The sequence below is a fragment of the Grus americana genome, chromosome 11 (assembly GCF_028858705.1).
Source record: "Grus americana isolate bGruAme1 chromosome 11, bGruAme1.mat, whole genome shotgun sequence".
Taxonomy (NCBI): Eukaryota; Metazoa; Chordata; class Aves; order Gruiformes; family Gruidae; genus Grus; species Grus americana.
The window spans coordinates 10,495,103-10,519,337 of record NC_072862.1 but is presented as its reverse complement, the minus strand read 5'-3'; the positions used below and the strand labels follow the sequence as shown (position 1 = coordinate 10,519,337).

At 48.2% G+C, this 24,235-nt stretch overlaps 2 protein-coding genes and 1 long non-coding RNA gene across 13 annotated transcripts in view; 1 reads left to right on the top strand and 2 right to left on the bottom strand.

Annotated features, from left to right (window-relative positions):
* The window catches only part of ACOX2 (acyl-CoA oxidase 2), an 18,962-nt gene extending 7,453 nt beyond the window's left edge, over nt 1-11,509 (bottom strand). Inside the window, exons 1-12 of one of the 9 annotated variants that reach the window (XM_054838186.1) lie at nt 11,416-11,484; nt 11,182-11,318; nt 10,153-10,330; nt 8,782-8,944; nt 6,251-6,402; nt 5,637-5,744; nt 4,758-4,877; nt 4,208-4,323; nt 3,631-3,803; nt 2,386-2,548; nt 1,507-1,697; nt 187-348 (exon numbers count right to left, since the gene is read on the bottom strand). In XM_054838186.1, coding sequence (XP_054694161.1) covers nt 187-348; nt 1,507-1,697; nt 2,386-2,548; nt 3,631-3,803; nt 4,208-4,323; nt 4,758-4,877; nt 5,637-5,744; nt 6,251-6,402; nt 8,782-8,944; nt 10,153-10,312 — 1,508 coding nt within the window. In that variant the 5' untranslated portion in view covers nt 10,313-10,330; nt 11,182-11,318; nt 11,416-11,484. Of the gene's footprint in view, nt 1-186; nt 349-1,506; nt 1,698-2,385; nt 2,549-3,630; nt 3,804-4,207; nt 4,324-4,757; nt 4,878-5,636; nt 5,745-6,250; nt 6,403-8,781; nt 8,945-10,152; nt 10,746-11,181; nt 11,338-11,372 lie in introns of those variants that run through there. The other 8 variants (XM_054838190.1, XM_054838188.1, XM_054838191.1 and 5 more) reach the window with 8 other exon arrangements.
* LOC129211322 (uncharacterized) overlaps nt 1-24,235 on the top strand; it is a 26,454-nt gene extending 2,219 nt beyond the window's left edge. Inside the window, exons 3-6 of the long non-coding RNA XR_008578821.1 lie at nt 13,811-13,881; nt 14,338-14,441; nt 17,553-17,700; nt 24,203-24,235. This is a non-coding gene — a long non-coding RNA (uncharacterized LOC129211322). The remainder of the gene's footprint in view (nt 1-13,810; nt 13,882-14,337; nt 14,442-17,552; nt 17,701-24,202) is intronic.
* Nucleotides 13,934-24,235, bottom strand: part of FAM107A (family with sequence similarity 107 member A) — a 31,782-nt gene continuing 21,480 nt past the window's right edge. For 2 of the 3 annotated variants that reach the window (XM_054838212.1, XM_054838213.1), the window contains 3 exons: nt 22,370-22,544; nt 18,520-18,676; nt 13,934-17,314 (listed from right to left, as the gene is read on the bottom strand). In XM_054838212.1, the coding sequence (XP_054694187.1) occupies nt 17,207-17,314; nt 18,520-18,676; nt 22,370-22,544 (440 nt within the window). In that variant the 3' untranslated portion in view covers nt 13,934-17,206. The remainder of the gene's footprint in view (nt 17,315-18,519; nt 18,677-22,369; nt 22,545-24,235) is intronic. The other variant, XR_008578819.1, reaches the window with a different exon arrangement.

Here is a 24,235-nt window from a genome sequence, read left to right as displayed (position 1 = left end):
CTATTGAACATTTGACATGGCTGTTAGTCCTGTGTGAGTCTTCCTTTTCTCTTTTGGGAGCAGATGGTGTCAGTTCTTGTGTAACTCATGTTATTTTACCTCCCTTTAAAGCAAGGCAGAAGCTGAGCTCTTAACACATTTCTGATGTCAGAGAGAGAAACTCTGTCTCCCGTCCTCCGTACTGACCTGAATGCCGTGTGTTGATAGGCCTCAGTGTAAATATCTGGACTGAGAAAATCCAACTTGTTCTTGGCTGGACACTTCCCGGGTTTCGCTGCAGCCAGATAAGTGACAGATGGTGGAACGGGCTGGCCAGCGCTGGCTGCCATGAAACATTTGATCAGGAACCTGGGAAGAGGGTAGCAGTCAGAGCAGGCTATGGTTGTGATCCCCGCACAGCAAATGGTCGTGCAAAAAGTAAAGTGGGCTTGGGTGAGGAGCAGCAAGGTGTGACCCATCCAGCGGTGGTCCAGAATGGACTTGAACAAGTAATGACCGTTTGTTTTGCGTGTTATGCACAATAACCTCATCAGTGATGAGTCTCAGAGGTAGCCTGTCTACCATATTTAATACTACAGCAATCTGAAGCAATGAATTTTTAGGAAGAAACTTGCTGTGGCTATTAGCAGTCTCAGCAGCACGGTGATAAGATACGTTATCAACTTTGCAGCCTGAGTCTTAATGCTCCGGGAGTCTTAATGGTGGTCTGGTCTTACCCTGTGATCCCCAACACACGGTCACCTTATGTTAACAAACATGAGAGCCTTTCTTGGAGCTAAACATGTGTCCAAAGAGCGTTCCCTGCTCACTTACTGGTTTTGGCACCTTTGTTATGACCTCACCTAGACTGACCAGGTCTGGAAGTAAAAGGTTACAGCGTTTCTCGTGACCTTGCTATTGATCTTGCAAGAAGGGGCAGTCACGAGTGCAGAAATTTGTGCATGCAAGCACAGAGCTTTGTGGTAGCACCTCTGTCCCTGGGAAGTGCACTGGTTTTCTCCTTCTAGTAAAAGCACGTTATTAAAAGTTCAAGCAGCTGTGGTTTCTTTCTCTTGTATTTCATCTACTCCAGATAATCACCAGTCTGTGTGTTCAGAGGACAGCGGTGTTCTTGGAGCATGACTCATCCGCTTTCAGTATCCAACAACTTTGCCTACTCTGAATCAACCTCTCTTTACCAATATCACGTTACATCGGTTGCTTAAAAAAAAAAAAAGCAAAACTTGTATAGCAATGATATTGCTGTGCTACTAGACAAAGAGGAAAATGAGGTTATGCAGAACAGCACCTGCGTACATCCCCAAACCAAAAATAGAAGAGATAATCCGATTCCCACACACCTCCATGCCTGTTAGACAGAAGACATGAATAGTTTATGTCCTGAGTTGTATTTTTAGAAGGTGCTGTGAGAAAGGAGTAGCTGGTTTTACTGGTTTTGGAGAAGAACTGGTAGAGGTTGAGTAAATGAGGGAGCAGGCTTTTAGATGAACAAATTTGAATTGTTACCTGGCAGTTTGCAGGAGCAAAATGGTGTTTTCCCCTTCGTAAATACAAGAGGCAAGTATTTTTGTATACAAGGAAGGGAGTCCACTCAGCAAGGAGTAGCCGTGTCCCCCGCATGCCCGGAGGCAGATCTCCACTGCTGCAGTGCAGTACTGAGTAATGGTGGCTTTAAAGCCCGAAGAAAGTGCGTGGAGCTGTTTAAAAATAAAAGGCAGGGTTAATGGTGAAAGTGTTCTAAAGCAATTCTCCAGTAAGTTTCCTTTCTTAATTTTGTGCAATTTCTGGGCATGAAATCCCTGTTGGATCCTCCTTTGTGTGCTGGTGCATCACCCAGCTGCTCCCTGAACCTGGCCTTTGGTTTCTGCTGGGATGCTGCACACCCTCGTGCTGGGCACACTGTGGTCAGTTTATGCATTTTTGGGTTTCTCTCAACCAGCAGTGGCTTTGGCTGCCCTTGTTTCAGAGCGTGTTTTCATTTCAGGCCTCCAGTTGCAAAATCTTATGGTCTATCTAAAAAGTCACATTTTTGTTTTGGCTCAGAAGTGAATATTTGCATGTGCATTTGTAGGTGAAGTTGTGAAATAACGCTTTGCACCACCAGCTACTTGGAACAAGGTTTTTATAAACACACATGCTTTTCAAGGACTTTTCACTCTGCAATAGTTCCCAAAGCCAAAAATTTGGGACAGTAAAGCAAATGCTATTGCTGACTGGCTGTGGACCTAGGGCAAGCCATTTGATCTCTTAGTGCTCCCTCTTTCTCCAGTTACCTGGTGGTGAGAGGAATGCTTGTCCAGTTTGCTAAAATACTTTGGTATTCAGAGACGAGAAGCGCAACCTAGGTGCAAACCAGCTGTAGGAGCGAATCCTGCTGCAGCTCACCTCTGGCAGCCTGTCGAAGTTGTTCTTCTGGATCTCGCTGTACCCCTTTTTGAATAGCTCCTGCAGGTAGTTGTTGGTGAGATGAAAGGCATAGGCTGCTGCCAACTGGGGCAACAATTTCTCTTGCTGGGTCTGGTAGTCAAGGATTTTTGCTTCTTGTTCCCTGTTGGAAGACAGCTGATGAAGTAGGGAAAGTGCAGACACAGACATAGCTACTGTTAGTTTACCTGTTGCATAATGAAAACCGGCATTTTTCATTACCAAGAAGCAGTATGTGAACAGGACTGAGCTGATGTTGTGGCAGCAAACCTGCCCAGCTTGCTAAGCTGTTAGAGAAGCAAGCCTGACTAGGAAAAAAAAAAAAAAAAGTGATTTTTCTGCCCTGTTGGTGAACCAGCCTACCAGAGTGGAAAAGTCTCTGTGTGATCCGTCCGTGCAGAGGGGGAACGGGGACTGCAGGAGAGGAAGAGGATGAAGCCTTTGAGGACAGCAAGTTGTTTGGTGTTGTAGGGGGGGCGGTGGCACTGCACTCTGAAAAGCTTTTGCTTTTCAAGCTGGATCTTTGAGTCTAAATTATTTTAAGCTTTCTGAGCTTTTTTAAGATGCTCTTCATTGCTTTTGCTGTGGTTAGTACACCCAGGACTTCGAATGATGGAATTGGTTATTACAGCAGTTCAGCATGCTGTGCTCTTGTGTTTGGTTTGTGTTTGAACCAAACCGCCTTCTCATTAGGATCTTCTTGCTTTTGAAAGGATATTTAAGCAGAAATTTTTGAAATCCATTCAAATTAAAATACCTATTTAAAAATTACAGGGATTCTTACCAGAGTAATAAAATTCAGTGTTGTAAAGTGTGGATATTGGAATTGGGGATGTTGGAAGGTATTTTAGTGTCATGCCTGCTAGTAGGATGCAATGGAATTCAGCAACTTGTCTGCTTCGTCTGGATTCTGCTGAGTTATGGGATTACACGGGAAGGCCAGTTTTAAGAAAAATAAGTTGCCTGTATGAACCACTGAGCTATTCAAACTGTGAAACTTATCTCAGAAAGAACTGTAAACATTCTCTTGTACTTTGACGTTCATTAATGTAAATAACGGGGGAGCATGTTTGTAATACCCTATCTGGGCCAGGAAATAAGCCGGTGATGTGCTGAAAGATAAGATGAAGAGCAGAAATACAGACTGGCGTGGGGGAAGATGGTGTACGGTCCCCTTCCCACCGCTGCGGACTTGCGTGGCATTACCCAGGCTTTAACTTGGACTGCCGGCGAACCGCAGAGTATCGGATGGCAATGGTGCAAGCTTTCATGAGAGGTATTACAACTTCGTCTGAAATGAGGGAAATGCGCACTGTAGTCATTGTGAAATAATTAATCTTCTGTGATCCCCATCTTACATAGGTGCCGTCTGGTTGAACCTGGAGTACAGAGAGGATGTTAGATTCTTCGATACTTTAGTACTAGGATGGCTGTGTAATCTCTATGCATAGAATAAAAAATGGACATTGAAATCCTTAATTGAATGCAAAACTAAGTATTTTTATGTATGATGGATCAAACATCCATCTGAAGAGACAAACTCTTATTGCTCCTGGCTCAGATAGGTTCTGCCTGCCCCGTGATCCCCATCCTCTGAACGTGGAATTCCTGACACCAAGTTTCATTTCGGATTCAGGTAACTTCTGCCCTTGCTAAAACTGCAGAGACTCGCAGACACCTCAAAGGAAGATTTTTTGTCCTAAATTTAAGCAGGTCCCTGTCATCTCTCTGGCTGGGCAATGAGAGTCTGATGGGCGCTCCTGTGATGTGAGTGTGTACGTACCTCGCAAAACTTGTTCAGCATGTTCTCCCTGGGGACGCGCACATTCTGCAGCATGAGGTACCCATTGTCAATGTGCTCAAAATTCATCTTGGGACCAATGTCTCCTGCAGTTATGCCTGCAGCGGGAGAAAACATGGCCTGCTTACTTCCACTTCAACTTTTTTCTCCCCATTTTGCAGCAGGCTGGGGATCTCAAAGAAGGGTGCGTTCAGCTCTGCTTCTACCCCAGCATGGGTGATCTTGCCTGAGGGATGAAACAGGCATTTGAATGCCTCATGGTTTTTCTGTGATCCGTCTGTTACTGGCGTTGGCTGGGTCAGAACTGAGGTGTTAATGTAGAGGTGATCAGAGTAGCCCGGGGTTCTGGTTAAGAAGAGGGCTTAGCATGCAATAAATCTTCCTTTAGATGAACAGGTTGGGGTTAATGATAGCTATGCCTTGGGTATTTGCCTTGGTGCTCACTCTCCCTGGGCCCAATGCTTTAGAAAACATTTAAAGACAAAATAGGCAAAGCACCTGCACGAGTGCTGTGATGTCTGGAGTCATTTACCTGGGCAGAGTGAATGGTCCTGAAGGCTGCGTATCTGCACGATGAAGGGATGCACACCGTAGCACTTCCCGTGGACGTACAGCTGAGCAAAGACCACTGTGTGGGTCGCTGACCTTCCCACTGCGAGAAGAAAAACAGCCCTGTTCCCTTAAGACAACGTACAGTACAAAGACTTCCCCAGTTAATAGCAGTTGGTGCTAATTGTGCGTTAGGTCTCGCTGACGTACGGGTCAGCGTAGGCGTGATCCACAGATGCTGGAAGCTGGAGACTGCCTAAATCTGTGCTCTGAGCTTGCTCTTGGCTCTCAGAAGTTGTGTTATCCTTCTGCCTCTGTTGCTGCCCGTGAGGCTTGGATGAACAGTTTGCATCAGCAGATGAGAAAAAATAAGTAGCTAAAGTTCTTGCTGTGCTGAGAGAGTGGGATGTGCTGTGGCTGAGAGAGTAACGCCAGCTATTTTCTGTGAAATACCTTCCTGAAGGGAGCCATGAATTGCACACTTGAATCCTTTATGCTGAGGCTGGCTGATGACTTGAATCCTTTATGCTGATCCTTTACGTTGATGACCTCCCTGCAGTTTTTGGTCATCTGAATATTAATTACAAAGAAGAGAAGATTGATTCCTGCAGAGGCAGGAGTTTCCCTGGGCAAAGTTCTCCAGCCCTGCTGCCCAAGGGCTTTCGATAGATGATGGTGGCACTGTTCTGGCCTTTGAACTTGTACAAACCCCTTTGGTCTCTCACTTTCCTCTCCATGTGTGCATCTCTTACTGAAGTCCTCTGCTAGCACCCGGGCCCTCAAACACAGAGCTTGAGCAGGGCAGACTGAGTAACTGAAGGAGGCAAATGAGGAAAACCAAAATATTGTGTGTGGTACTTACTGTCTCCAGGCCACCACTTCATGGCAGAGATCTTTGGTGTGTTCAGTATAAACTCCTGCGTAGTAATATCAAAGACTGCTGTTGTTTCCAAACCCTGAAGATAAGTTCCTTAAAGAAAAAAAAAATTAATACAATCTCCTGGAGTATCACAAGGATGGAGAGAATGGAGGACCCCTCAAGGCTGGTGTGGGTACTACCAGGGTTTTGTGGTTTACCTTCCTGATGAGAACTGTGGGACGATGCCTGCACCAACCCCACACCATCTCCTGCAAAGATCTCTTGAGCCACATGGTACTCGGGCAAGCTGCCTGGTTCATGGTGACAACCATCAACCTGGACAAGCTGCTTGGCTGATCCCCTCCACCGATGGTGACAGCCTGGTATCTAACCATGAGCTTTCACCCTCGCTCATTATTTTTTCCACACTGGCAAAACCAAAGCCAGCGCATCTCCAGCCTGCAGAGGAACGCTGAGGACATCAACCTCTAACATGCAGGGGGCATTTTCCCCCTGTGCCCCGGTGAAGCACGGGCAGCTTCAACTCAAGTTCCCCCGAGAACCTGGGCCAGAGCCTTTTGTCCTACAGAAACGCTGAGTTTTCTTTGCAGCCTTACCGTGCCCCAGTTCGGTCTGGGCATAACTTCCAATGAGCTGATACTGAGTGGCGAGAGGCATCCATTTGGCGATCTGTTTGTCGGAGCCCAGCACTGAAATACTTCTCATGAAGATGCGGTGAAGGAGAAATGCAATGTCTCCTGACACTGCCCTGTGGAGAAGGCACAAGGGGTATTTTTACATGGATGAAGTTCCTGGGATGCGACGAACGAGGCAGTGATGCCGCAGTGGTCACCAGACAGTACCACCTGCTGCCTTTTGATTTCTACGTCGTCATACCTTACCCAATGTCCAGCACCCAGACAGTATTGCAGGGTAAATGCTCTTCCAAGCTGCTTTTGTTCCTTCTTTCATAACATAGTTATGAAATGTTGCTAGCTCATTATTTCACTTGCTGTTGGAGGAGTGATCTGTTCTGAATAGCAGATGCTGAGCTCCTAAAAACACAGCCCAGCTCCAAAGCTCCTGTGGCTCTGATAGCCTGTGAGCCCTTTGTATCTTTATTTTGCTTCATAGGATTCTTTTTTCCTGATTATTTAAGTCACATTTTAAGGCTGAGCTAAAAAAAAACCCCACCACCCTACCCTAAAACCCCCAGACCCTGGCAATTCGCTGTGTAGACTGAATTACGTAAGTAGGCACCTGAGACCTGGATTTCCTGAACCCTCCCCTCCCCATTCTGGGGAGATACCTCAGCACGTTGGGTTTGTTGCTGTACTATTCCCTGGGTGTTTGCTGTCACTCACTGTCAGTGAACCATACTGGGGTTTGTGGAGATTTGACCTGACTTCAGATGTTTGGATGTTTTTTCCTGTGGAAAAATTTAAATACATCCTTGTAACCTCTGGTTTATTGTCTGGTCAGGTCCTTCGGCATCTCCATCTCCTCATACATCCTAAAAAGCACTACTCCAGAAGCTGTGTATGGGGACTAGTTACAGTAAGTATGGTGCAAATCAGAAACTCATTTCTTTTAAGGTTGGGGGGTTTTTCGTGTGTGTGTGTGTGCAAGAAATCCCAAGAAAATATGAGGAATATAGCCCCTCTTTCTGGGATTCCTCAGAACATGGTTGAATCACCTCACAGATATAAGTACACCTAGAAATAAGTGGCTGCGCTGTTCTCGGTAGCTTTGTATGGCTGTTAGTGCGTTGCTTTACTGCAGTGCTCTAGTGAGCATCTCATTCCAGATAGATAGCTTTTATTTTTAACAAATGACTGTGCCCTTTCTTTTATAGTGGCCCTGAGAGAGAATCAGTCATGCTGAAAAAGTGGGGGGAATAATACGAACAAAGACGTTAAAGGGAAATTGCTTTGATTAACAGAGAAAAGACTTAATGAACCCTTGGCAGCCCATCCAGAAATAATGTTACCTTAACAGCGATTGAAAAAAGCTGGCTTTTAAATCTGTGCAAGTGATTCACTGTGTCTGGCACCAGGAGGCACCAGGGCTTTGTCAGTACGAGCTTGGTGCTCACCTGGTGTTTCATCAGAGGAGAGCTGTCCTGCTCTCAATCCAGCAAAACCTGGCAGCACAGGGCTGGCCCTGCCGCAGCGCTTGGCATCGGGCGGGGGGGCTGGTGAAAGCAAACCTAGGTGGGAGAGGCGGTTGAGTTTTGTCAGGTTTTTAAAAATCCCCTGGGATTTCTTTTTTTCTTCTGAGGGAGGAGTGGAGAGTTGCTTTTTTATTGCAAATATAATGATTGGGTCCAAGAGCTCCTGATGGAAGATTTCCCCCTTTATCAGTCCTGCTCACTGTAGGTGGTGAAAAGCTTAGCATAAAAATTATAACCCTTCATATGATTAAATATTGGAAAGTGACTTTGCGTGTCAGCAGTGATTTGTAAGGTTCAGGCATCGCCCTTTTGAACTTGCACTCCTTACTAGGTATGTAACCCCACCAAGCTAACAGTGTGCACCGGCCAACAGCAAACTGGTACTTTTAGTTAGCAAAGGGGGAACGAAAGAAGGATAAGCAATTAAAATTCAAATGTGGAGCTTAACCCCATGCAAAGTGTTAAGAAATTTTTTTTAAGGAAAGGATTGTGAAAAATATTTTATTCCATTTACCTACAAACTATTTTTTTTCTTTTTCTTTTTTAACATACAATATGGATTTTCTAGATAAATTAAAAATGACATTTTCTCTCTCTGGAAGTCAGTAGCATAACTGAAACAGCACCACTCTTAATTCTGGTTATACATTTAAAAATGTCTGAGGGGTGGTATGAGAGCTGTAGCACAAGTCAGGAGCTTGCTGAAGTGGAAATAGCACGTTGGGGATGTGAACTGCTGTGATCTATCGCTCTGTATCCATGTGCTGCTCTTTGAGAAGTTCCCTGCCGTTTATCATTGTTTTCCCTTTGCCTGAGCATGCTGCTAAAGTAAAAACCTGCAGCACGTTTGTATCAAAACCTTTTCTGGGAAACTGTTGGCCTCTCCCAGCCTTTGCTAAAAACGATTCTTGTTGGTATACAAAACTTTTAACAAAATTAGTTATACGTTAAAAAAAAAAAAGAAATAAAAATCACCTGTAAATGTACTTAAATTCAGGTCCATTCTCAGTCCATCCCATCTCGTGCATCTTTTCCTGGAGATGAACAGCCTTTCTGACTGCCGCTTCGTACCTCTCATTCTGGCTCTGGAAGTACTGGTTTTCTCTGCTAAATACAGGGTCACGTTCGATGGCTTCGACTGCAACGCAACACAGAGGAGTTGGTTCTCCTGGGGCTGGGGAGGTGCAGGCGGTGCCTCGAGCCCCGCTCCGACGGCACGGGCAGGTCTGGGGGCGTGCGTACCGATGCTGTGACTTTTTAGGGTGACTGCAGGCAGGTTTTATTTTGCCAGTGCCTAACTCTGAGAAGCGGTGGGTGTGGGGAAGGAGGAGGAGAGGGGAGGCGAGTGGGCTGAGAGGGGTCTGTTAACTGGGAATAGTGACCCTGCGGGGTCAGGCACCGTCCCTGGTCAGGGCGTCGGAGGTGACTTTGTGCCTCTGACAGAAAATGCCGTGGATCCCTCTGTCTCCGATGGCTGTTCCCGGGCTGTGACGGCAGCAAGAGCCGAGGTTAGCCAGGTTTTGCCCAGAGGGTGGTTAACAGCCGGAGCTGCCGGGCGTCCCACTCAGCACCAGCACTTCGGCTCGGGACTTCACCAGTCTTTCGCAGAGTTGCAAAGCGACTCTGGGGTTTGCTCTTTCTGTGTCAGCCTGAACGCTTTCGCTGCTCCCTTTTTGCCTTGAAACCTTTAAGTCTGTGCATATTTAAGGTTTTACTGAACTCCAGTTGCACTCTGCAGCGTGCAATCCCAGTGGCCTGTGCCGTTTTCATTTGGTAAGGTTATCATATGGGAATAGTTACAGAGGCAAAAGAACTTGCTTTTTTTTTTTTTTTTTTTTTTTTTTTAAAAAAAATCTGTTCCTTCTGAGTACGCAGTCATTTCTCACCACACCCATCACAAGTAGGAGCAGCTCAGCCTGGCCGAGCCAACCCACACGAGGAATTCCCCACCTGGACGAGCCTGATGTGCCGAGGAGGGTCGTTGGCTGTGGTTCACGCATGGCGAGCGTCGCCACGCAGCAGCGCTGGCCCCGGCGCGCATCCCCCTCGCACAGAGATGCCCACCCCTGTCACCCTTGTGTTCCAGTTTAACCAGTCTTGCCAGCGAGACTGGGGATTGGAGCAGGGAAGGGGAAAAGCTTCAGACAGCGGGAGTGGCTGCGGAGGAGTCGTGTTGATTTACGCTAGCAGAGACTCCAACTCCACACACCCATTTTTTTGAGAGATGGGCGATAAGCAAATACCTGGGGAGCACAAAACCCACCATGCAAAGGAGGGGCAGAAGCAGCGGGGACGCAGGCGTGCCCCATACCAGCCCGCAGCCACGGACCTCGAAGCCTCACTCACCCACCGCCCTGCGCATCCGAGTGTGCTCCGCACCGCCGTCCAGCCAGGCTGTGAGCTTTTCCACGCTGAAGGAGGCCATTTGCCTCTCGCTAGCGAGGTCGGGATTCACACTGCCGAGGACCGAGCCCTGCGAGTACTTGCCGGTCTCTAGCAGAGCCATGCTGGAGGCTGAGCTGCTCTGGGAAGGGATGGGGCTCATTAGGTGCTGGCCACCCCTTCAGTGGGTGGTTGGTGAAGGTGTTGGGCACAGCGAGGAACGGTTAGGTTCAGTAGGTTGGCCAAGATGTGCCGGCACGGGCAGTCTGGGGCATGGCTCCCTGCGCCGCAGCTGTTGCAGGGCACTGTGCTCAGCAGAACAGCTGTAGGACTGTACTTTGTACGTACATAGGCACATCCCCATGTTAGTTTAAAAAAAAAACCACCACACAAACAGGGGTTGCGTGAATGTTTAGGCACTGTCTTGTCCTTATTGGAATGATACGGACAATGAAAATTTAGGGCACTCTTAAGAGCTCAAAATGCAGGTTTTATGATTATTTTTTTTTTTTAACCACAAAATATTTTTCTTTGACCAGTCTGTCCCCAATATTTTATGAGAAGTTACTGCTGGAATATCCCACAAGTGTGTGTTAATGTTTAAGGGAGTTTCTGGCCCTGCCCCCCCCCCCCCCGCTGGGTGCTGCTGCCTACCCCACGGGTGCCGGCTCAGAGGCTCCCGGACCCGCGCTCGCAGCAGCTCTGCCCGCGCTGCCTCCGTCCTGCTTCCCACGGGGCTCGGCTTTACATTAACTCCTAACCTTGTAATTCCTGTGTTAGCAGGATTTGTCGCAGGATACTAATTAAAAAAAAAAAGAATGGTATGTGGAAAATAAAGCAGAAATAAAGCAGATTTTTCCCTTGAAGGGGCTGCCTGACTTCCTGAACTTTTTTTAATACTCTAAGAAATGTAAACTCTGGAAACTCTTGTAAATATGGTGGGTTTTTTTCTTGTTTTTCTGATACTCAGACCTTTAGTTCAGGGCGTCTTACTGTTTTGGGAAGGAGAAAAGCCTCAAAGCAGCGTGTTTTGGAGTAACCCAGACCTGCCCTTCAGCTGTCCCGGGAAGTGCTGGACTCTGCGCTGGAGCGCGGGGATGGCTCAGCCGCCAGCTCCCTCTTCTGTGAGGCTGTGTAAGAAAAATCTGTCTGTCCGCTACGTGCAAATGCAAGTCCCCACGTACCTTGTCCCAGGCGTCCTTCAGGAGCTGTCTGGCTGCTGCCTACCTGCCTGGGCTGTGCTCCCGGTGTCCCCGCTGCATGGACCTTGTCCCCGGGGCCAATGGAGCTTGACTCGGCCCGTGGGTGTTTCTGCGTGTGCGCAGCAGCGTGCTGGAGCTGGCCTCCGCTGGCAGCGGCCTCGGCGCCTGCTAGGCATAAAACCCTGCAGCTCCCAGTGCCAAAAGGGTGGGAGCGTCCTCTGCATTTAAAAAAATATGTCATTTTTCTGATCTCACTTCAGGCTATTTGTGTGTTGGAGGCTGCACTTCCACTTCTATCACCAAAGTGGCACCATGCCCTTGTCCCAGTATTTTTTTTTTTTTTTTTTTTTTTTTTTGTGTGTGTGTCTGCTCAGAATGGAGCAGAGCACCCCTTGGGCTCTCACTACTCTTTGCCTGCAGATTTGACTTGCTCAAGGTTTTCCCAGCTTGGTCACGACACTGCCCTCAGCCCTTTCTGCAGTTTGGGGTGCAAGCCAGGAGACCTGGGGTGTGCCTCGCAGGCTGTGCTGTGCTGGGGGGGAGGAGGTTGCCGGGGGGGTGCGTGCTGCCTTCATCTCTGGCCGGCCCGAGTCTGTCCCTGCTGCAGTCTGTGCCGGTGTCCAGCGAGCGGGAGCTGGCACCTCACACTCCCTGGCTACATTGGTATGAGCCAGGCGGGAGAGGAGTCCCTCCTGCCCGCAGTTCATCGATGTCTCTTTGCTGCTGCTTCAGACCTGCTTGTCTCGCACTGGAAATTGCTTTGTGAGGGAAGGAGGTGAAGCAGGTGGGCTTCACCGGACCATGGAGTTGCTTTAACACGGGAAGTTAAACAAAGGATGGGAAATCAGATGTAGTTTTGCAAAACTATAATTCTAAGCTTAAGCCTGAGTGAACCAAGCCCAGCAGTCACGAGGAACAGCAATAAGTCAAAACAGCTGACTGTGATGCAATGAGTGTGCTTATGGGCAGTGGATGGTGTGTTAGGGATGAGTCTGGCAGATTAAAGATGCTGTGTGGCTCTGTCGCCCTCCCAGAGCAATAGGGTGTCCTATGGACGTGCTGCTTGGCATCCCGTTCCGTACTGCACAGCATCACATCCTACGGTGACTCTGGGTTGCCAGCGCTTAGGAGGCAGCAGAATCTTTCTGAGGTGATCCACGGGCTTTCTCTATATGCTCTGCTGTTTCCTTCTGCTGGAGTCAGAACCGCTCACCCTTGTGCTTCCCGAGTGCTGCTTGTGGTTCAGCTAGTGGGTTTGGGTCTCCTGAAGGAAGAGTGAGGGAGGAGAGGTTCGAAGAAGCCTGTCCCCGAACCTGTTTGCAACCTGATGTTCATGCAGGCTCACGTTCGGGCAGGCTCAGGTGCTGCCCGGGTGGGTCATTGCCGGTCTGTGTTTGGGAAGTGTGAGCTGGAGTGCCACTGGAGCTGCACGCCCAGCAGCGTTCCTGTGCACCTCAGCTCCTCGTGCCTGCACGGTGCCCAGAGAGCTCGTGGGCTATGGTGGGAACCGACAAAATCCACAAGATCACCTGGTCATGGTGTGTTGGACCACACCACAATTGTTATGTTGCTGATAATTGCTGAGGTGTGGGATTAGTGTAAGCAGTCTTTGGGCACAGCCCATCAAAACCTCGCTGGCTGGGGCTGTGAAAGGGTGATAAAGCATTGTACAAAGTCCTGCCTGAGTTCCCTGGTCTCGTGTCTCACCAAAGGCCATGCTCTCCGGCAAAGACGTTTCCCTTTGTGTGGTTTGTGCCAGGAAATGAAGTACGTGACCCACCATGGTGGGATAACAAGCGAGCCATTATTATAAGCGGCAACAAGGTGGGAAAACCTTTTGGAAACCTGACCTGATGAACAGGTTTAGTCAACGAACCCTCATCCCAAATGATGAGCTGACTGCCCACATCAGTGCTGCAGGGTGCGGAGGGTCAGGAACGCCGTGTACCTCCCGGTGTGGCAACCCCGGCAGATACCCGGTGCCAGAGAAACGCACCCGAGCACCGTCTCTGCCTTGTTCTGAGCGGGGAGTTGGTGTCTCTGCAGTTAAGGATATCTCTAGTGAGACAGAGAAGTCCTTCCCGTTTGCTCTGCTGCATTCAGTTGCAGTCCTGGCTCTTGGGGAGCACGGTGTGTGTGGCCTGCACGTGTGAAGCATCCTCTCTTTTTATCTACTCCATCTGTGGTCTTTAGTTGCTGCTAAAACACTTTAAAAATGTTTAAAAATAACCAAGTGAGCTCACTAGCGTGGGGATTGCCTTTCAGTTCAAAATTCAATCCAAGGGCAATTTGTTTCCTTGGCTTTGTGGGTCTTACCCTGCCAGGCAGGTGGGCACCTGTGACCAGGTAGAAATCGAACATATGGGAAGTTTCAGTGCACAAAGCCTGATTCTACGATTTTTGTGCCCTTAAACTTTCAGGAAATTGTGATGAAGTCTAGGAATAAGCAATGGATGCAGCAGTGAGTACGGATGATGAAAACAGCTCGTTGGTGAGTAAGTTAACACAGCACTAACAAAGGACTTGCTGTCAGACTTCACTGATTTTTATGTTCACTCAGTTTATTTGGCTGTTGTCTGCTTGTATCCTCGGAGCTTTTTCAGTTCCTTGTGGAAAAGAGCAAAATATACAATCATCGTTTAGCTTATTTCTTCAGCAGTGTCCACATTAAACAGTGTGAGTTAATTAAGTAGAGTTGCATAACATATATTTTTGTAAAAATGTATAAACACCAACACAGAATATAGACTATACACCACACAGGCAACATACACAGTGCAAAAAATCGTCTTCCATCAACACTCTGATAATCTGTATCTTCTGGATATACCACGTTTATTCGGGAATGTATTTTAGGGTCATAGGGAGGAATTAATTTCAAAGAAAAAGAGACACAAAGATACCCCAAAATCTTCCTGGTGATGCTTACACTGATGTTTTTTTTCAGGTGCCACCTCCATGCTGCTGCGCCATGAAGCAGAAGAGCATTGGTGAAGTTGTACGGGCTCTCGGTCTGAGCCCAGCCAGGGAGGTGGTTATCAGTTCGCAGGGGTGAGAAGAGCTGTGTTGGAAAACCCTGTGATTTTTAAGCCAAGGCTTGAACAGTAAAAGCATCGTTTCCCATGTGCTGTCACGGAGGGCTGGAGCCTGCAGCTCTTTCCGGGGACGAAGCGCCGTGTGCCCCGCTGCGTGCCATGGGGCTGCTACAGCCCGTCCCGGCCCTGTGGCAGCTCCTGGTGCCGGCTGCTGCGGCCGGTTTGGTGGGTTGGTGTGCCGATGTGCGGCTGGGTCCCGGCTCACAGCCCACGGGGTGCCGGTGGGCAGCCGGGTCAGGGCTTTCTGCTGTGTCTCCACTGCTGGAAGGGTTTCTTGTGGCTCTGTTAGCTCAGCCCGAGTTAGGACAGTATGACCTGGCCCTCTGTCTCCCTTCTGGACACCTGCTGAAAATGATCCAGACACCCCTAAGCAATCACGGACCGCATCGGTGTGCAGCCCCACTCTGTGCTTGGTGGACACCACATCAAAGGGAGACACCTTGATTTTTTTTTCCCTCCCCAGATAATATTTGCATACTCAAGAAGACTGCAGCAAAATATTTTCAACCTTTTCATTGCTGATGTGAGCACTCAGCTTACCCCGACCTCACCGGAGGCTCCCACCCAAGGACTTGCATAAATGCCCCTGTCCCAGCCCGGGTGAGCTGGTAACACTGATTTCACTGGTGCATATGGAGTGACAGATTGCCTCTCCTGGAGTGTGTTTCCATCTGTGGCAAAACTGCAAATTAATTTGCTGAATCTTTTTTTGAGCTCTTTGATCAAGGTTACTTAATCTGTGCTGTAACCCCTCACGAAACCCAGCACAGTAATTCTGGCTTGTTATTTAAACGATGTTATCTATAGAGTATCATACAGCATGCTTTACAGCTGTGTACAAGCATCCTTAGCAACACTTTTTTTCTTGGAGAAATTGGGCTTTTTTCCCCCCCCCCCTGAAAAAATGGTCGATGCTGCTTCTTCCTCATGGCTTTAATCACAACCTATGTGAAAAGTTTCAGTTAGAAAGGACATAATAGATCCTTTCAGATCTTGTTTGACCCATAGTGACCATATGCACTGGATTTCTGAAGTAAAAACTTGTTTAGGATAAGCATGATGAACAAGGGGCTTAAAAACTACCACAGAGACAGCGCTGTGAGATGGGGCTGAAGGACTGAAACTGAGTTAGGTGCTTTTATAGTCCAATCTGTCACAGAAGTCCCATAGCTGTGTCACTGCTCTTGATGCGTGCTGTGGCTCAGAGGTTTTACTCAAGCTGCCAGGTTGAGCAACAGCCCTCTGAAATGGAACATCCCACTGGACCAGGGACAGTAGGGAATAGATTAGTAACTTTTTAATAAATATGTGATAAATGCCCAGTTTCCCTTAATTTATGTATGGATCCACTGAAGATGTGGACAGTAGGTATTGTTTAACCAGGTATTACCTTCCCAGCTGACTGGGTCCGTGGAAGCTTGCCACTCGAGCCAGTGTTCCAAGGCAGTTGGTGAGTTATGCTGTTTAGGCTTTGTATCAGGGCTGATGTGAGAGCAAGAAGCTGAGATCTTCCTGAAGGAGCAATTGTAGCTCTGGATGTGGCCACCTCAGGGCACAGGTGCCCCATAAATGTAGTAGGCTCTGTCCACGCATGGTGCAAATGCACCATCTGTCTCGGCTTTGCTATACCAGCAACAGGAAGATCTTTAGCTTTGCAAGGTGGCAACTGAAATGAGGCAGCTCTGACCTCTGGAAAAGGGGATGAGAACTACTGACAAATAGTTTTACATCGCTACCTACATGCCCCGTAGCCCCTGGTGCCTACAGACGTCAGCTGTGTGCGGGGCGAACAGGGCAGCAGCCTGACACCAGTATGACATTACCCCATTACCACATGGGCTGAAGCTCAGTAGTCCAGGGGCAAGGAGCAGTTTGTCTGTCTGTTACATCCACAGGGATCTGCCGTCTGGTCACTGCACGCTTCCATGAACACCCACGCTGAAAACACCCAGCCATTGCTTTCTGCACGGAGCGTTTGCCTCCCACTTGGGGTGTTCATGGTATGGTCCGATGTATTTTCTGCCTGAGTGCAGAAGTGCCTAAATAGCTATTTCGAACGGGTTTGAAATGCAGTTTAAAGGTGCTCATGAAGAACAGTTGCACCCGCCTGTGCTGCATTGGTATGGGCACACAGAGGCTGATTTTTCTAATAGTATGGGTGAGCTGCTGGGACACACACAGCCTCAGCCAGGCTCGGCTCGCACACTGGTGCAATACCAGTGACCCTTGGGAAAGCCATTACGGTCACCTGGGCTGTTCTCAGTAATACACAGATTGTCCCTTTTAGTTACGTGCCAGGTTTCCAGGAGGTTCCCAGAGCTGCAGCTGCCCTCCTGTCACCCCCTGCCTGGTGAGCCTGCCTCCAGGACAAAGCAGGGGTCCCCCAAACCATCCCTCTGCAGACTTCCCTGGCTTAAAAGGTCGCTGTGTCTCAAGGGTTAACTGAGAGTTAGCTGGAGGTTAGCGTGAACCCACAGTCCGGGGGGAAAAATAACAATTTCTTTCTGCATCTCCTCGTGTGAGTACTTCTTCGGTGAATACTGCACCTTTTCCGCAGTGATAACTTCCTGGGCTGGGAAAACCTTTTTTGTGCCTTCTGCTGGAGCAAGTGTTAATAACTGTGAGTAGCCCCAACGACGCAGTGTCCACCATGTACAGAGATGTCAGCGTGTATATGTTAGCGCCGGCCTTGGTAGGATCCCTGTTGGGTTTTGGCAGAAGCTACGCTGCTTTCTCGTCCCCAGTCACCGTCGATGTTCTTCTCAGGTTTTCCTTGACTTTAATGAATTCTGGTGCATGGTCTTCCTGCTTCTCCTGCTCTTTCTCCAACTGTAAGAAAGACGAGTCACTGTTATCTGTGCATGCTAAAGGACCAAAGTGTGTTAGCAACATTAAAACAGTGGGCTTCATTATTGCTGGGTGTCCACTTATTATTGCCAAAGCTGAATGAGTGTGCAGTGTACATGTTGGTGCTCTCTTTTTCCAAACCATTACGCCAGAGCCACGTTCACCCCGAGTCTCTTTTTCTTCTGGCCAACTGAAACACTATTTATTTCTTTTCCTCCAGGGAGGAACATCTCCAGCAAAAAAAGCAGGGGAGTGCTTCACTTCAGACCTGGCATGGAGGAGGGAGGAGGAGATTTAAATCCTTCCTGGCGAAGGAGGCCTGTGAGCCTGGGAAAAGCTCTCAGCATAAGGTTATCATCTAAGGGAGGGTAAGTCGCTGTACTGCCTCACTTTTATACGTGAACTCTTTATGGATCTGTCCCTAAACCACCTTATTTCATATTCCTTGTTCTTCTCTGACAGTGCTGGGCTTTGATTTTCAAGTAATCTTGGCTTGGCTGGTACTATTGCAAGGGAAGAGTTGTGTCATTAATTAAATAAGCTAGTTTCATCCATTTGCAGTGCAATTACTGGCAAGTAGGATGGGGAATGACTTTCTTTTCAGCGACAACAAGCTGGCATCCTGCTTGCACTGGTTTGGGTAAGAGGGCAGGTGCAGACAGCACCTGGGGCACGGCTGTGCCGCTGACAAGTGCTCATGCTGAATATTGCTCTCCCCAGGCATATTTTTGGCCGGAGTGCATTCCAGTAACTGCTCCTAAAAGCAGCCTGGGTGTGATTGCAGCAGGGTTTGCACCTTCCAGCACTTCTGCATCCTCTCACCCTGCACCCCAGGGTCCTGAGCACCCCTGGGGTGGGTGCTGCAACAGCCCCGATGCAATTTGGGGCGCTCTGAACTGGAAAGCACGCCCCAAGGACACCACGTGGGACCTGGAGGAGACCCAGGGCCAGTGGTGCGTGGCAGGGGTCCTGGGCGAGGTGGTATGAACGAGGTGAATCCCACTGTGAGGATGAGGGTGCTGCAGCTGCATGGGGCAGCAGAGAGGGATGTACTGTGGCTCCTGTTTTGTGAAGGGGCAGCAACATTATACCTTGGGTTGAGCCTCAGCCCACCCATCTCCCCTGTGGTCTGTGCCTCGTGCAAGGTGGTTAGGATAACCCGGGGATGACCCAAAACTCGGTTCTACCTGATCCAGCCTCTGGTGCCTCTTTAACAGCTCTTTTTCAAAAGGAGACTGCAATTTCTTTGCCTCTTCCTCTTCCTTCTTCTGTCTGATGAGCTGGTTTCGCCGCCGGTGCTCAAGTACCCGCTGCAGCTCTGGCTTGCTCTCCACACCCAAGCCTCTGTAAAAAAGCAGATAAATCAGGGCTGGAGCACCTGCACCCTGGGGTGTAACCACTGCCAGCCTGGCAACCCCAAAACTCTTCTCAGTCCTAAATGGAAACATGGGAGACCTGGTCCACAAACCCATCCACAAGGCTTTGAGGGTGTTACTGGGAGCACCTTACTGCTGGGATGGTGCCTCAGGCTGCTGACCTCGGCTGGGCACAGCATTTGCTGTCCGTGTGTGGGGCTTGTGATGCTGGAGGTTTTGCTAATCCCGTTACATTGAGGTGCTGCAACATTCTGGGCTGGGTATGGATATGGGACCTTCGGCTGGCTCCTGCTGTTACTAGTTTGAATTATGTCAGTGACAGATTCAGCTGCGTTGAGGGCATTTTAAATAATGACGATTTTTTTTCCACCAGCAGGGGTAGTCATTGATCTGCAATAATTGTCCTGGCAGTTCCTTTCCTCCCAGTTGCATCCCAGCTTTGCTTCAGAGCTGAGGGCTAGCGATCCCCCTTTTGACATGGAGAGTTTGGGTCAAGAGGCCAAAATGAAATGTCCTTTTTCCTGGAAGTCAGAGCGCAGGCGCCCGGCTCCCCTTCAGCTGCCCAAAGCATCTCAGGTGACGTGGGGCTGCTCTGAGCCCTGTTCTGCGAGGGGTGGGTTGACAGGAAAGGGGACATGGCAAGGATGTGTAGGCAAGGCATAAATATGTGGTAAAGAGATGAAAGAAGTTCTCCAAACAAAATTCAGAAACCTAACACTTGCCATGCCATGCCTGAATTTAGACACTAAGATTTACCTCCTGCAGCTGACCCCAGCCACCTTCCCTTGAATGTGGAACAAGTCCAGATGTGCTCCTGTGTGGTCGTGGGATGGTTCCTGCCCTTCCAGGATAGTGGTCTGACCAACTCATCTCCTCTGTGTCAAAAGAAATCTGCCTTCATAAAATCCATCAGCTTCCTGACTTAAATCACTAAGTCACTCTTTGTCCCACTGAGTCTTTGTCAGAGAGAGGCAAAAACCTGAAGCTCCTGAGAAGTTAAACATTTGCTGAATTTCGGGAGACTTCATTGCAACCGCACAGAGTTCCATGTCACTGAAGAACAGATTATGAAGAAGAGGTTGAGGCCACATTTACGCAAGCTGTCTTCTGCAATAGGAGCTGGAATGTAAGTCATCTTGCAAGAAAATGCAGAACTAGAAGTAGTTGACGGAAGTTGTATTTTTGAGGAGAACGAGTTGAAGACCTCATAGCTGTCACACACGGGAAGGAGTGGGGCCTGACCACTTTTGTGGGCTGGGTTTAACACTCATGTAAATCAATGGGCTGAGAGTATTTACAAGTCTCATTGTAAAACGTGGAGTGTTTGGTGTTTCTCTGAGTGAAGGTCTGTTTTGAGGCGAGGAGGGGACCTCCCCACATCTGTGCTAAGGGCTTGCCCAGGGCATGGCAGGTTGTCGTGTGCTGTTAATGCAAAGCTCATGCTCAGCACCGGGAGGGTTCTGTTGACCAAAGGCTGGTTGGTTTCTGCTCGCTAAGGTTGTTTGAAAGCAGAGACATCAAACCCTGTGGACTACCGAGCTTCTTTGGCAGGGTGGCGGACACTGAGGTGGTATCCCACATCATCAGAAATCGAACTGGCAGGCAGGAGAGGGAAATGGTCTCCAGATGCAGCAAACCTCTGTGCTATCACAAAATGGCTGGGGACCAGTGCTTGCATCCTTCCAGTGCCACTTTTCATGATGATTGCTGTTGGTTTTTTCTGTTTTTTTGCTTTATGATGGGACAAAGTAGCCGTAGCATTAGCCCCAGAGCTTTCATGATGTTTTTTCAAGTCAGGAAGAACTCAGATGTTGTAGAGATGCTTTTCCCAAGGCTTGAGAGAGAGAAAACCTGCCTTGGCTTGCTGGAGACACAGCTTGCAATGTTGCCTGTGGATTTGTTACTACTCTTTGATTTAATCAGCCTGTGTTGTTAGTACCCAGAGGTGTTGACTAAGGTAAGGGTTTTGTTACACAAGCTGCTGATTTGAGTTGCTTCGCCCTGCTGCTTCAGGGAAAAAACCAACAGCAAAGCAGAAACAGGAGCAAGCTGTAGATCCTTCTCGCTTCCCCTCTCCCCTCTCTCACCCTAGAGTAATGTAGCAGGAAGCAAAACTGGTGGATTTGAGTGACAAGAAACCAGCAGCGATAGATTACTGTTTGCAGTAGGGTTTGTTTCACAGATTTGCTGAAAAATATTTGGGAGGCCAGAGCCGAAGCAGGTTTAAATTGATGCCCGAGATGTACAGAACTAAAATGAGAGTGGTCAGGAGTTGGAGAATGGCTACAATGGGGCTGCCCCCGACGATATCTGATGGCACATGTGGATATATCACCGTGGCAGGCATAGGGCTTGAGTACAAAGTGATGATGCACTTTGTATTTGCCAGTTCGAAATTCAGCTGAACCTGGTGCCATGGGGTCTGTACCCTGTCTGCCACCGTTTGTCTCTGCTACATCCATTGCAGGAATTTCTTGATGCTCTGGTCCATCATGGTTAGGCTGGATTAACGTTCTGCGAGATCAAAGCCAATGCTGGTGGGGGAGCCTTTAGACTGAGCAGTGTCGCTAGGCAGGATATGGTCACTCTCAAACCAGCGAGTTTTAAAAGTATCTGGCTGGTATAGTTACCCCTGCCTCGATGCTGGAGAATGGCCTGGGCACGGTCCCTGTAATTCTTCTGATTCTGTGAAAAATCAAATCAAACCCAAGCCCAGCCAGTGCCAGTATTGATTAATGCACCCTGCCGGCAGGCTCGATTGTTTGCCGAATTAATATATGTGTCTGGTTCTTGTAATGACTGTAGTCCTCTTGAACAGAGGCTGTGCTCCTTTTAATTAGATGGTCAAAGTGCTATCATGACAGAATATTTCAGGGTATTCAGAAAATGTCAATATAAAGCCAGCAGATTTCTTGCTGTTCTAAAAAAGCTCTGAACTGAATATGCTTTTATTGCACCGACGTTCAGACAGCTGCCGCAAAGGAATGATGTGGTTATCGGTTCTCAGTCCCTGGTGTCATTATCCTGATGTTGTATCTGTACCCCCAAAGAGTTAGACTGGGGTGATAGGGTAGGAAATCAGGAATGTGAATTCTAGCCTATCTTTACTCATTTGATTGCTAGGGAGACAGTGATTAGCCTTTTCCTTGTACAGAAGATCTCACACTGATGCTATCCCAGCTTTCAATGGCTCCGTCCAGCCTGCACCTCTTACTGCCTCTGGGTTGATCTTAAAGCACACAGGAATGCTGTACGGTGCTGGGGATTTGGCAAGTCAGCAGTGGAGATAGAAAAAACAGGACCAGGGAGAAAACACACATGGCACACCGAGAAAGGGGCTGTAGGGATGCCTCGCATCTTCCAGTGCTTGTGGCTTGAGGTGGGTGGCAATAGCGAGCAGCTCCGAAAAGTGCTAGCCGATGCTTCGGGGTGGCAGAGCAGGGGGCTTTTCGTTCTGCTTTTGTTTTAAAAGAAAATGTCACGTCAGAGAAAAGAGGAAAGGGCTACAGCAAGTTTTACTCTGGGTTTGTTTGCAAGTGGAGGGATTTATCATGCCCTTCCAACTCGCAGGCTGTCGCTGGCACTTGTGCCTCAGCTGCTGAGCTCCGATGGCTCAGCTCCTCTCGGACCATGCCAGCAGCAGGCTGCGACCTCCTCTTACCTTTTGTGGTTCATCAGCAGCTCTCTGTGCAGCTCTTGGTGGCTCTTCGAGGCTTTTACAGGATTTAGGAGCTTTTTAGGTTTGATGAGGTCTGGGTTTCCATCTATGTAGTCTGGGTGAGTCAGGATATTCCCACCATCGGGTCGCTCCCGCTGTATTTCAGTGTACATCGATGCTGGAAGAAGAGAGAGGTGTTTGCATGAGAAGTCTCACCCGGCTGTGGTGTGGGAACAGAGGGGAAGAGATGGTGCCTGCCCCAGCTGCTCGACACTCGTGTCAGCGTCTGCGTGCACGTGCTTCCACGTGCTGGTGCAGGCTTTTTAGAGGTTTTAAAAAAATTTGCGTTGATGAGACACATATTAATTAGATCACTTAAATTACTCGCCAGCCGCTCGCTTCAGCGGCTGCAGCATTTAGTGCCAAGGATTAATTAATGCAAGATAGGTCTAACTAAAACTGGAAACAGCCATGGTTGTGGACTGTGCTGAGCTGCTGCTTCGGTCGTCCTGCCTGAGGATGTCGGTCCCTTAGCACAAGGGGATGCTGTGGGATTTGAGGGGCTTCCGAAACACAAGCCTGAGGAAGTGCTGCTGCATCTGAAACGTCTTGTCAAGGAAAGATTTTGCTGATATCCTGCTGGCGCAATGATCAAGATTGAGCCCAATGCCAAGAAAAGCGTAATTTGCCCATGCAGTATGTGATCATGCTGTAATAATTTGTATGTTCTGGATGTAAGAACAAGAGCCCACTGTTTTAGAAGTGATGGCAGCTTGGCTTTCAGGCAAACCACAGGGCATGTTCACTGTTGGTATTTTCTAAGTGCTCTGCATTTCTCCTTTACAAAAACCCCTATACAAAGTGAGTGCAAAGCACAAGTTATAAGACAAACTGCATGCGGCGGGCTGTGTCTTTAAATGCGGAGCACAGTGGGGCTGCCTACAATTATTCAGTGTATGGTCTAATCAAGGGCTCAGAAGGAGCACTTTATTCCTGGCTATTCACTTGAACAATTTGGAATTTTACCAGTAGGAACAAAAAGTCCCAGGAAAAGGGTGTAGGCAGCTCCATGTCTGCAAGAGTCTCGTTATTACGGTATTTTTGTGGGCCTAGTGTGAAGTTATTTGGGTTGGTGGAGCAGCAAGGAAAACAGTTGTTCGGTAATGTTGCCTCTCTCTCTCATTGCAATCTCATGTATAAAAAGGAATAAAACCCTTTTAAAAGAGAAATCAATAAAAAAAGGCAAGAGAAAGCAGGCTAGGTCATTCTTTCATAGTAAGTACTTACCAAATGTAAAGTGGATTGCAATCAAACAGAATTGTGTAAGAAATAATACTGCTGAAGAAATGATTCAATATCAAACAACTTCTCATTGAATGTTAATGTGGCCAGTGCCCTACTGCTTTGGGAACAAAGAAAAACAAATCAGAGCCCATTACATAAGTGTAATTGTGGTAAATAGTTCAGTACATATTTAAAGGGCACTTGGAAGCTGGAACCAGTGATTTCTTGTATCAAATTATTTTCCTCTAGGATCATACATCACTGCTGGCAGAAGGGAAGGTGGTGTGGTTTGATGGCGAGTGCCAGGCTGACTCAAAGCGCTGCGGGGCCGGACTCCACAGGGTTGTAACTATGGGCTCAATGCTGCCTTCCAGAGAGATGCAGGGAGTGAAGAACAGCCAAGGGTTAAGGCAGCACAATTTCATGGCTAATTTTTGTTAAATGAAAGCCAGGTTTTGAACAATGAGAAAACATGTCAGGTTTTCACTGGGATAAAATTGCTTTGGTTTTTTTCTTCTTCTACTTCTTCCCTTTTTTGGTCTTTTTTCACAGGAGAAGAGGCAGACAAAAGTTGAGGAAGGAAGG